A 13,130-nucleotide genomic window follows, 5' to 3' on the forward strand; every position below is an offset into this window, starting at 1 on the left:
TTAGGGTGACACTGTCAGGTAACTTTGAAGGAGAAGTCCTCATGTCCCTCTCCAAGTGAAGCTGGCTGCAGGCAGAGAAAGCTTAGCAAGTGCAACAGCAAAAGTGTAAGGGGGATAGATATTCTGTGGTACCCAGCCCAGATGGCTCCAGAGCAGTCCCTAATGCTCATGGAGTTGCTGTTCCTGATGGAGGAGCAGAGGAAGCCCAGATTTGAGAATGCCATTGCACAGTGTCATTCCTCATGAGTGGAGCCCGTCACTGCTCCCCTGATCCCAGAAAATCACTGCTTGGGCAGTGGCAACTCAGTGACTGCATCAGCATTTGTCCCAGGATCACTGCAGTGGCTGTGGGAAGCAGCATATTTTGGGACATAATGCTGTGAAAACATCTTGAATAAAGGTACCTGGCTACATAGATACTCATGTCAGGACTACATGTCACAGAGAGGTCTGGACTTTCAGATTAAGGCCTTGCTAGTACCCAGAAATGCAAAGAAAAGATTTTGCAAATTTGAATCCAACTTCCCATGGTAAAAAAATAATATTGGAAAACATTCAGCGAGCCAGAATTGCCTAGAGAAAAAACCTGGGGAGCTGCAACCAAAACAGCAACAGAGTTAAAAGGAGATTTTCTCAATAAACATTCCTGGGCTCATATTTTTAAAAGTGAAGGATGTGCAAGTCTGGAAGGAAAAAAAAAAAAAAAAAAGAGCTTGAGCGTAGTTCAGAGATCTGGAAATAACTTGATTTTGTCTGCTGTACCCAATGGTAAATGTAGATGTGCTGAAAATGAGAACTCAAGGCAGTGTTTTGAGAGGAAGGTGACAGCCTCCCTCTTGTCTGCACATCTTGCCTTTACTGGCAATTCCAGCTGGACTTTCTGTTGTCATGCCTGTCCATCTGCTCGCTGGGTTTGGCCTCAGCTGCTGCAACAATGCCTTTTCTGTGCAGGTGAAAGGGACACCTGGCACTGAGCTGTGATCCAGGGCACCTGCCCCTAGCTCTTGTTCCTGCCTTGTGCACTGACTTCAGATGATCTCACCGTGTGGTCTGCCTCACACAGCTCTTGCTCAAATCTCACTGCTGGGCTGGACTACAGACTCCAATCCACCCACAGGAAGCAAGCAAGAGTGTGATTCCCCTGGGGCTGAGCCTGCCCTCCTGAATGTGAATGCTGAGATGCTGCACCAGGTCGCTCAACAGGCTGGCACGGGCTCTGGGTAGTGCCTCAGGGCACCCCACAAATGGTCACACATCCTCCCAGCCTCACCAGGGAGAGAGTCCTCATCCATTATCCCCCTCTGAGGTGTGAAATGCTGCCCTGGACACCAGCCTGGGAACACCTCACTGGCAGATTCCCACTGCTGATGGGCACAGCCGTCTCTGTGCCACAAAGACACTTCTGTCTTGCTGGGAGGAAGGAGGTTACAGGTTACTCTGCCAGCACAAGTGAGTGTCTGACAACCAAAGGACAAAGACGTGTATCTTGTGGGGCTTCCTATTCCAGCAGAGAACATCATGGACTTGCAGGAGTTCAGGGTTCAGCACTGCTGCTGGAGTTAGACACTGCCCCTTAGACAAAGCCTGTTTTCTCACTGTGCAGGGAGAAACACGGGGGAATCCACTCACACCTGCAAATGGCCCCTGCCTGTCATGTTCGTGTGTCAGTGCACACCTGGACAGCAGCAGCAGCTTGTCAGGCTGATGCTGTGCCTCAAAACTCCTCACTGCCGAGTACCACGAGGCATAGAGGATCACTGCCTTACAGGGGTGAGCCAGGCTGGGATGGTCCTCTGGAGCTGGGGCTGCCAAGGGCCTGAGAGTCTTTGTCTCTTCATGTTTTTTGTTATCACAAAGGTTTCTGGAACAGCAAAAACTGACCCCTAATGTTGCATAGCTCCAGAATTTATTTGTCCTTCTCCAGCTATTTGACCTATTTGCTGCCTCGGAAGCCACTCAAAGGAGTTCAGAGGGAGGCTTTTGCCAGGCTTTGGGAGTGGTGTGGCAGGCACCAGCTCACCTCCATCCCAAGTGGGACTCAGCACAGCACTGGCCTCGACTCCTGATGGGCCTGGACCCAGCAGAGCGTGGCTTAATGAGTGATATTGCTGCACAGCACATTAGTCTGCTGGCTAATTAATTACTAACTACACCTCCTGAGGCAACTGAATCAGCAGAGAGCATGTCATTAAACCCAAGATTGTTTTTTGCTATATTTTGAACATTCTTCTAGAATTCTCTGCCCAGAAGAAAGAAAGAAGGCAGCAATGATAAAAAGCAGTGAATGATTCATGTGAACACTTAGGATCATTTTAATGGTACTCAGTCCTGCCTGCTACCATTACATTTCAGTGCAGAGCTATTTAACATGTTGTCAATAGTGTTTTTTCTTTTCTTTTCTTTTCTTTTCTTTTCTTTTCTTTTCTTTTCTTTTCTTTTCTTTTCTTTTCTTTTCTTTTCTTTTCTTTTCTTTTCTTTTCTTTTCTTTTCTTTTTCTTTTTCCCCGTGAAAAATAATGACCCCAAAGCATTGTTCAAATGAACACTTTAAGTAAAGAAGGAAACAAAGCCTAAAAGATCAGAGGGACAAAGAATACATGCTCAGTTTTGTGGATTGAAGTTCTTCTTGTGTACCTGGCAAAGAATTTGAGAGACAATTTCTAAAGAAGACTTCAGTGTGCTGTCCAGGCAGGCATGGACTTACTGAGTGAGGTCAGCTGCAGCTGCTTTTTTAGAGTGCTTCATAATAAATCCCCTCTTAATTAGATGCTCTTCTGGATAATTTGCAGCTCTAAAGCTCAGAGGAATTTTAATCAGTTCAGCCTCTTTTGGGTGAGGATTGCATTAAATGTATCCATACATGCCTGCTGACCATTTGGTGATGTATCTGTTTGATCTGCAGGATCCCCAGAGGAAACATAGGAATGCTCAGCCCAGCATAGAGCATGTCAAGGCTGGGAGGTTACCCGTTGAAGACTGGATGTGCTGAAAGTGTTCCTGGTATCAGTACAGTATTTATTGCATTCCTCAGTAAAGGCTTGGCCCTTGCTCAAGGCTGAGCTCAGCTGAGCACCAGGCACCTCAACAGGACGCTCAGCATTCCCTGCAGGGAGCTGCTGTCAGCTGGTGACAGATGTTTGGCTGGATTTCCCTGTAGCTTTGAGCCTCTATACCTGCTGCTCTGCCTTTGCAAGGGATGCCTCGGCACAGGGAACATTTTGGGGTGTGGAGCCATGTGGGATTGCAGGTGGTGGGGAGGGGAGGCAGGGAGGGAAACACCTGGCTCTGGATCTCCTTTTTCCCCCTCTCAGGCACAAGGGGCTCCCCAGCTGGGCTGATGGCACAGCAGGGTTGGTGCTGCTGGAGCTGAGCACCAGCGTGGTGGGGAAGGTGAGGATGAAGCTGAGGGAGCCTGCAGAACTCTGGGGAGTGGTGCCACATTCTGCATGCTGGCTCTGCCATGCTTCCCAAAACATGCCCCCTCCCCTCCATGGCTCTCTGGGGAAACAGCTCTGGCAGCAACACCCCTGTCCCTTGTCTCTCAGTCAGTCTAGCACATGCTTCCTTCAGGGCAGAGAAAACATGGTTACTATGCAGCAAACCCACATTCCCAATCTTTATGTTTGGGAACTGTGATCCAAAAGGCACAACACAGGAAAAAAGTGATGAAAACTATGCACAGGCTCAAAAGGCAGCAGCAATTAAAGACAATCTCCAACATTCATGCCTAATGCTGACCTTGGAGCTCTGCCAGCAAATCCACCAATCCATTACAGAGCTTTACAAGCACAGCAAGGTTTTCACTCAAGTGCTTAACGTGGATGTCCTGCCTGCAGCCAGACCTCCCTGCAGTACTGCCACTGCTACATCCCCACCTGTTTCCAGCAAGTAGGACACAACTGCATTAACTCTGCCCTTTCCTGCTGCCCCTTTTGCTTAGATGGTGACCACTGAAGTAGCAAGGTACCTCCTCATGGCAGCTGCCATCAGACAACACCTATGCTGCTCAGAATACATCCTTGGATTTCCTGCCAACCCTTCTTATAATTCTGCAGCCTTGGGTGGAACAGCTTGGTTGGTGTTATGAAGGTATAAATCTCTCCTCACTCAGTGAGATCAAAATTAGGCTATTTGTGGCCAAATGATTTTACCAGCATAACTTGGCAGGGCTTCAGTGCCTTCTGTAAATGAAGATGGCCATTTGCATTTATCCCATCAGATGGGAGGCTAATTGCTTGGCGTTCCTTGCAGATTGGAACAGACGGCAGCATAACTGAGAATTCATCTCAGCTCTCAGGAGAGAAGTAGCAGATTTTGCATCCACTCCTGTTACACACTTGGGCAGTGCTCAGTTTTCCTGTCCTGACAATGGCTGAGGTGGAAAGCAGCTTTCCTTTCAGCAAGGAGAGGAGATGACTCCATTGCTGACACTGTGCAGGCCATGGTCAAACATCAGGATACTCTTAGGATCCTATCACCTCAAAACCCCTCCTCATTTCTCTCTTATCTGGTGGTCTCATTTTTGACCCCTTCAATTTCCAGACCAAACCTACCCCCACTCAGCTCATAACACATACACTCTCTCTAGTTCCAACCAACCTGATTCCCTTGTGCTCTTCACAAGGAGAACAAGCAAAATTTAATTTCTTCCCATTAAAATAAACTCTTTAGTTCTGTCCCTGGTATGTGTGCCTTGCTGAGTCCTTTCTAATTTGGCATCCTCATTGACAAGGATGCAAATCACTAAACATACCTTGGCTTTTACAAAGCCTTATCTTACACAGGAGATATTCCCAGCTACTCAACAGTTACCCAGCTCTCACATCCTGCTCCTCTTGTTCCCAGCTTAGGAGCTTCCAATTTACAGCAGTGCTTTTGCCTACAACTCTGCACCTGCTGGAGGGCATGCCCTTCTGCCACCAACATCAGTCTCCCCCGTTGTCACTGCCAGGAACAGCCAGCTTCCCAAAATACGAACCATACCCATCCTTCACAAGTGCCAGTGCATGTCACCAGTCCTGCTCCATGCCCAGAAGAGCTCCCAAAAACACTCAGGGAGAGCATATGGAAGGGCAGCTCCTGAATTCCTCCAGCATTACCTCCTATCTGCTGCTTTGGTCCTGAAGTACAGAGGTTGCTTTTTGTTTTCCTTGCTGAGCAGTGCACCACAGAAACCACAGGCCAGCTCAGCACAGCTGCTTTTCACCCTATTGAGAGTGAAAATTTATTTTACTCCTGTTTGCCTTGGAGTGTGTTCTTTCTTTTAAAACTTCTTTTCTACCTTGAATCAAGATACAGAGGTGCTGAATACACTGCTATAAGTACACTTATACAAGAAGACTTGCAACAATGCTTATAACCTAGATAAACCTATAACCTTATAAACCTATAACCTAGATAAAAAAAATTTACTCCAATTGTTGTTTACCCCAAAGGTAACTCCAAGCTGGAACCTTGTGTTCACCAATCTTAAAAGCTTAAGTAAGCTTTTCTTACTTAAAAGTAAGAAAATGCTGGAAAGGAAATAAAACTGCTTTGCCTAACAAATCTCTTTGAAGTCACAGAAGTCAGCAGTGATTTGCATTATTATTGAGATTATTTCTTGCAGTATGCATTGCCAAATCTACATTCCACAATTACTGATATTTTAGGTTGTTTTCATGTAAAACTGCTTCCTGTTTCCCAAACCCAGACATTTCTTCCAACTGCTGATCTTTTTGTGTTCTACACAGATCTGTTAGTGATAAAAGAGGAAAAACAAAAGTATTCTCATGCCTAGGACACAACAGAAAGCAGCCCCACTGTACTCCAGTTCAAAATCTCTCCACTGCACTTCATAAAAAAAACTTCTAATAAATTTACATTGATTGAAAATATCACATTAGCTTTTATTTTGTTCATTTGCTCCAGTGCACAATTAAGCTATTTAACGTGTAAATTGTAATGACAGAACTGCAAGCAGCTTGATAAAATGAAAGACCAAATACACTTGTAACCTGATCAGACCATTTTTAATCTGGTGGATAAGGAACAGTGGGGTGGGTAGAAGGGAATAATCTGTTTTAGGGTACAATACACAACCTATCCTGTTGTTTGAACACATACATCTGTTATTAAAAGCCACTGTTTAGCAGTGTAACATGCACCTAAAAATTGACAACGTGGGACATCATCCATTAAATATGCTATTTGTAGATGACAATCGTTAGGGATGGGAAAAGGATTAAAAGAAAAGCACCAGGGCTCCACAGCCCTTCTAGAACAAAGTACTTTGCAGGGAGAGTGTAATGCCATTTGTCAGCTCTACTGCGCCATGCTGCGAGGACGAGCGCTCGGTCCGTTTCCCGCACGTCTGCCGCAGAAATGCACTTCTTTGGGAAAGCAGCCACCCAGCCAGGGCTTTGCAGTGCAGGGCTGCCTCACACCCCCAGCTTATTGGCCTGGGTGAGGACAACCTTCAGGACTGGCATGAAAGCAGAGGTCTCGCTGAAGTTGCTGGTGCTGACGATGTGTGTGTGGATGTTCAGCCCCTCCTGGTAGTTGCGCGTCTCGATGCTCTTCACGATGTTGTGCAGGCCACTAATGATGGTTGGAGAGAGCTGCAAGGAAGGCAGGCAAGGCAGGTCAGAACAAAGGAAAAACTAGAAAAAGAGAAATTCTGAGGGTGGTGCTTGGTCATCAGGAAGGTGCAGCACTTAGTTCCTTTCTTTGGAGATAGCCATCTTCAGAGTTGCACCACACTGGGAAGTCTAACAATACTTTAAAAACAGAATGGACCTTCTCTGCAGTATTGCTACACCCTGCAAACCTTCCCTGCCAGACCCTGCATGCAATTCCCTGGGGTGTCAGACTCTTGGCACCAGAAAAACCTACTAAGCTTTTATGCCTTTGGGTAAAGGTAATTGCTCAGCAAACATGGCCTGACAACAAGAGGATTACATCACTCCAGTCTAAAGGTACTAAGACATTTAAGCACACTCCTTTATTCTGCCAAAGCCTCCTGGAAACCTTTGGAAAAATTACCAGATATTCAAAAGTACTTGCACATCTGCCTTCCAGTGAAGTCAGTGAGCCTCCAGCATCCAAGTCCCCTGGGTTCTGTTTTGACCCCAGGCTGTGTCTCAGCTCCTGCCTGGAGCACAGAAACAGTGCCTGTGCAAGATCTCTCCTTTTTGCCTCAGCACAGCACCATAAAACTCATTACATGACCCCAAAACAACACTGCAAAGTCTGCACAGCATGTGGAGCCAAGCACAGAAACTGGCTGTTGTTTAAGAAATCCATGCAAACATCCAATAAATTGTTTAGGAGCACATTTCTGAAGGAAAAATGTAAAACAGAACTTACTGTCTGTTCCCTAAGTTTGTCATACAGAAACTCCAGGCGCTTATTTGCATCATCCAGTTTTCTCTTGGTTTGCTGCAAGACAAATAAACACATCAAAGCACAGCGATTTTAAGAATCCCAGACCAATCTGGTATCATTGCAAAGAGGTCCATGCAGCACATCAAACTCCTTTCTCAACAACATTTTCCTAACACATCATTTGGATTCTTGGTTCTGTACTCCTCTCCCCTGATTTTGCTAGGAAAAACCACGACTGTAGCTCTCCACATGTAAACACTTCAGTTGTCTATAAAAAATAGCACCCCAAAAGCCACTGGTCATTTGCACATCCCACTGATAGGAATAGCATGACTGATAAGAAAAGTGACACAATCCTGAGTTGCAGCATATTTGTTTTTTTTTCCCCCTATGGTTCTGAATAAAGCATAACTGGATAGAATTTTTATTGGAATGAAGTATCCAGCAAGATTAGCGAGAACTTAAGGGCACATGCAGATTCTCCAGTTCTAAGTGTGTACAACTCACTCATCACTTATGGCAAATCCTAATTATATTTTTTCTCATTTGATTAGCAAAGCAAAGCCAGCAGTTTGTCTGTAAGTTTTTAGTGTCAATAGAAAAACTAACAGCCTAACCCAATCTGTCCTTACTGACACTTTATGCTTGTATGAGTTTTATAGAGTAAACCACCCAGTGATGTGCCTGGATTTATTTTGCCACCAAAGGCTCTTAAAATAACCCCAGTACATTTCATCTGGAGCTGCAGCTGCTGGAGAAATGAATTTTCATCCACTTTTTTTTTTAAACAACATCTAAAATTGTAGATTTTACCCCAGAGTAATAGAAAAGTAATAAAGCATCAATGTTACAATTGCAGGAGCACAAAAAAGGTGCTAGTCAACAGCAGCAGAAATGGCATCAGTGCACAAGAGTAATGGAATTTCCTCCTAAATCTGTCTGTGCATTAATCCATCTTCACTCAGGATAATTGTCATTTTCCCTGGCAACTGGAAACATTTCTCTGGACTAAATAATTGTGGGGAGAAAATAAAGCCTGTGGGAATGCTCTAGCTCAAGGGTGAAGACTGCAGGTTGCTTGCTGTGCTAGAAATTAGGGAAAGCTGTTCAGATGGCAAAAAGGAGAACACAGCACATGGATCTTGGGCCACATGCAGAAAACTCCTCAGCTGCAGTTATGTCATCAAGGAATTGAGATATCTAAGGAAAAATTACTCCAGGAGGAGCAGGTAAGAAACCCCCAGTTCTCTTGGGCTGCAGAACTCTCAGATGCATGACCAGAGAATATTTGTTTCAAAACCCATGAAAAGGTGCACATGCTATTTTCATTTTACAGATGGTCAGCTAGGACAGAGAGGAATAAATTGTGTCTAGGAAACAGCAAGACATCTCTCCAGCCAAAGCTATTAGGTGGAAGTGCAAACTGGTTGTCCTCCTCGCTCCTTAGTTCCCATTCCCATTTTCCCCTTTAGAATGTAACAGCTGAGCAGTGCCTGTATTTGCTCTGACAACAGCTGATGTGTACAGACAGGGTGGTGTCTCTTGTCTCTGTGGACTGAAACACTTTCACTGCCTAAGAAAATTAGAGAGACTTAACAAGAAAAGCAGAAAAGCAAATCCTCAGGTGCAGATATGAGTGGAATGCTTTTGCCTTCTTTGTCTGTCTGGATGAAGGGGCACTCGGAGAAAGACAAGCTGAAAGGGAATGCAGAATACACTATATACACATACAAACATATATGCACCCTACAGCCTTGAAATAAAGGATTTTGAGCAACTGGACCAACAAGACCAAGTAAATTCAGTGCACAAAGCCCACTGCATGCCACAGCACCACCTTTTAGCATGTGGAAGGCATAAGCTGAACAGTCAGGATCTGGGCTTTGTGGTGCATGCTATTTACTGGCCATGAGAAATAAATGAGAAGCTTTGGGAGGGATAGCTCATTTACAATGTACTGGCTGCCACAGGAAATATTTTTCCTATCCAGCTCCAGTGGTTGTGTCAAAGCTGTTCCCTTCCCTTTCCCAGGTAACTGTTGTTTCCCTCTGAAATGAGTTGTTATCAGAAATCACCTACCGGATCAGAGGCAGACAGCAGGCACCTCTGGATGAGGGCTTCAAAGGTAGTCTTCAGAATAAGGTGCTCCTCAGGGATGGGCTTCTTGGTGATCTTCTCTGTTGGTAGTGCCTGCACGTGCTGAACAACAGGGAACAGGTGAGGCTATTCCAGGTCACTGTGCCCACATGTTGTTTTCAGCTAAACCAAGTGGCATTATTACCTAGCTTGGCACAACTCCTATTTCTTCCCTGTGGGTGTATGGAGGTGACTTTACCAGCACCTGCTGTTGCTCCCTCTGGGAAGCAGTGAAAGTTGCAGAAGGAGGCAGACTGTTGGCCCATACTGACTAGAGGATTAGTGGCACCTTGGTGGAGTTGACAGTAACAAAATGCCAGCACGGTGCAAGGACAGTGCCTAGAAACTCCACAGTACACTTTGTGGCTACAAGAAAAGCCTGCACAACAGGATCCTGCCTGGCAGGCTCTACTGATGGACAAACAAACCCACACAGTGCTGAGGTTACCTTACCTGGATGGCATTGCCAATTGGGGCCCCCGGGGCCCCCTCCGTGCTGGGTTTGGAAACAGTGGGTGGCATGATGGATGGCCCCAGGGGCTGGGAAGCAGGCTGGAAGCCACCCTGCAGCACCATCTGCCCTGCAGGGAGGTGTGGAGGCTGGAAGCTGGCTGCACTGCTGGGTGGTGCTGGAGCCTGGGGCTGCTGCAGCTGAGCCTGTGGATCCGCCAGCGGGTTCATGATGGGGGAGGTGATGGGCACCGGGGGCAGGAAGTTGTCAGGGACCTGGGGGGAAAAAAGCAAAAAAGCAGGGCATTTATGTTGGTGTGACTGCTGCAGGCATAGCACAACACCCAGCTCTTACAGACTTCCCAAACCACAGTAAATGGGAGTGCTGGATACAGAAATGACAGGGGCAGACAACACAGAATTTCACTCTGGCTACCCAAGCCCATCCTCTGGCTGCACACTAAGAAGTGCCTTGGGGCAGCCCAGCCTGCCCCTGGCCACAAGAGCTGAGTGCAGCCACCTCAAATCAGAACCACCCTCCCTCCAACCCGGAGGTTTGGCAGACCAGCACTATTAGAAGAGAAAACTAACCCACACCTACATCTATTCTTACTATTGGGTCATTATATTTAGACTTTTGTGTCTCATTTTCAAGGGTGTATTTTTGTCCATGCAGTACGTAGGTCACAGCCAGCAACATGCCCCAGTAAAGCTCCTGAAAGCCTTTCAAGCTTCTGGCACACAGGTCTGCTCAAAGGCAGATTACATGGGCATTTCAGATTCATCCTTGAGCATCTGCCAGTCCTTACACAGGGATGTTCCACAAACATTTGGTGGAGGGAAGACACAACAAAATGAGCTACTGGCCTCTGCTACACAACATGCAGGAATCAAAACAACAGAAAGGGCTTCCATGGGAATGTGCACATGGAAAAAAAAAAAAAGATTACAGAACCCTCAATGAATGATGCTAGACTTAAGCTAGTGGTTTGGGACAGAAAAAAAAAAAAAGAAAAAAATCCCAATCCTGCAACAAAGTAAATTATAAAAGAAATGAATCACAACAATAAACTTTTGAGTGGTGAATAAGTTCTTAGTTAGGAGGAAAACAGCTGAAAATTATGGCTTGAAATGCCAGACATTTCTTCTATTTTATAATAGTCCATGTGGTGAGTCATTTTATAATATCCTAAACCACCCCTCAGACGGTGGACAGAAGGGAAACAAACATAGAAACGCAACTGACAGATTTGTTAAACACCCAACAGGGAATGCTACAAACACATTCCTCATTTAGAAGGAGCCAACCCGCAAGCCTTGGCTATGGCAGAAATTCTGGCTGTGACACACAGAAGTAGCAAACACCCTGTGTGCAGAAGGCTGCTTCTTGAGCTCTCTGCTCCAGCAGTTATTCTGACACTAAGAGATCTCTATCCAGCCTCCAAAAGCTTCTTCACCTTGAACTGCAGAGACCAAAACCTAAAGGGTAAGGGAGATTTCTGCCTTCACCCAGACCTTATCCTTGGCTGCTCTAAAGTTTTGTTCTCCCCACACTTTACATGCTCCAGACTAACTCTTGCTCCCCAGGGTCAGAGAGTGGTGGATAACACTGCTGTGGAGAAACTCCAGGCTACAGCAGCACCAGGGGATGAAAGGGCTTGCTCTGCTCCATGCCAAGAGTTCCCAATTATCCTGCCCTGCTGCAATTTAAATCCATTTTGCAAAACTACATTATCTCCATCACGGAAATTGTCTTGCTCTCATCAGATCTCTCAGGGTCAGATCCTTAATCAGGATAAATTGCTTTCAGCTCCAGCAATGTCAATAAATTGCTTTCAGCTCCAGCAATGTCAATAATCTATAACAATTTGCAGAGCCTCCTCATTTTGCCTAAGTATCATCTTCTGCAAAACTCTGCTGCTTTACTGCAGATGAAAACAGTTGGAAGTATTTGCTTCAAACCATGAACAATGTTGTTATTAACAACCACAACTTCAGCAAAACACCACCATCCCTTTTAGAGGCTTAGACATTTTGAGAGGGATAATGCATATTAGAGAGCCATAAAGGCCATTTCTGCTCATGAGATGCAGCTTGTGTTTGCTGCTAACCCTTCTCTTCCATTATCCCGCCAACACATTTCCCAGGAGCAGCTTAAATTATTGTTTTTCAAGTGACCAGCACTCAGTAGTATTGAGGTAGGACCTCCTAGAGTACCTTCTTCTTCTTGGCAGCTCTGTTGAGGGTGGGAGGGTCATTCCAGCCGTTCTGAGGCCCTGGGACAGAAAGAAGAGAGACTGTAAGTACCTGGGAGGAAGGCAGTGGTGCCTTCTTAAGCTCAGCTGGGCCAGATCCATGTCACAGCTCTACTGGCAGAGCCTGCCCTGCCTGCTCCTCTGCTCTTCCCTGAGAACATCTCCTGTGCCAGCCAGAGCCTCCCAACATCCCTGCCACCAGACCCTTTGGGCTCTGTGCCCACCGGGCAAGGTTTGGGATCTTGACCAACTGTTCTCAAGTTAATAACTCAATTATTAACTTTTTCTTCTCTTGCAGGAAAAAAGAGCTTTGAGCAGACATGCCTTTGAAGAGGGCCTATCATGCCCAAAAAAAGCTCTGCTACACACACTGTCTATGTGAAGAGAGCTCAGGACATTTGTACATGAAGTTCCCCAGCAACACCACACAAAACACCACAGAAAAAGAAGAGGCATAAGAGGCTTTGAGCATTTCAGGTTCACCCAGTCACCTTGGAAATACAGAAGAGCCATAAACCCAACTTTCCCCTGCCAGCTACAGCATGGTTTTGGGTGCTTTGTACCCCAAATCAGAGCAGAGCTGCTTAAGCAAGGTGGAAAAATCTGGCTTTCTGTACCAGGGGCGATTTGTTTGAAACTGGAAGCACAGAGGATGTCTGAGCAGATTCACTCCAAGCCTGGGGTGCTGCTCTGCACCAAACCTTCTGCTCTCCCAAGAAAGCAAGCCCCCTGCAGCTGTGAGATTTGCACCCCAAAGCTCCCATTAGTGCATTAGAAAGAGCTGCCCATCTCCTCACGGAGCACATGGAATTGAGCCCATGGCATTACATCCAGGCATTACTGCTGCCACCCCAAGTAATCAGGATTTATTGCACAAAGCCACAAAAAGCCAACAAAACCAAATCCCTGCTCAATGGACTTTTTC

General features: G+C 46.0%; 1 protein-coding gene across 17 annotated transcripts in view; it reads right to left on the reverse strand.

The window, feature by feature from the left end:
* Positions 1 to 5,865: 5,865 nt before the first annotated feature.
* SEC31A (SEC31 homolog A, COPII coat complex component) overlaps positions 5,866 to 13,130 on the reverse strand; it is a 37,866-nt gene continuing 30,601 nt past the window's right edge. For all 17 annotated transcript variants that reach the window (XM_079306486.1, XM_079306485.1, XM_079306483.1 and 14 more), the window contains 5 exons: positions 12,168 to 12,226; positions 9,954 to 10,226; positions 9,444 to 9,563; positions 7,347 to 7,418; positions 5,866 to 6,598 (listed from right to left, as the gene is read on the reverse strand). In XM_079306486.1, coding sequence (XP_079162612.1) covers positions 6,419 to 6,598; positions 7,347 to 7,418; positions 9,444 to 9,563; positions 9,954 to 10,226; positions 12,168 to 12,226 — 704 coding nt within the window. In that variant the 3' untranslated portion in view covers positions 5,866 to 6,418. The remainder of the gene's footprint in view (positions 6,599 to 7,346; positions 7,419 to 9,443; positions 9,564 to 9,953; positions 10,227 to 12,167; positions 12,227 to 13,130) is intronic.

This window comes from Erithacus rubecula, assembly GCF_903797595.1.
Source record: "Erithacus rubecula genome assembly, chromosome: 5".
Lineage (NCBI taxonomy): Eukaryota > Metazoa > Chordata > Aves > Passeriformes > Muscicapidae > Erithacus > Erithacus rubecula.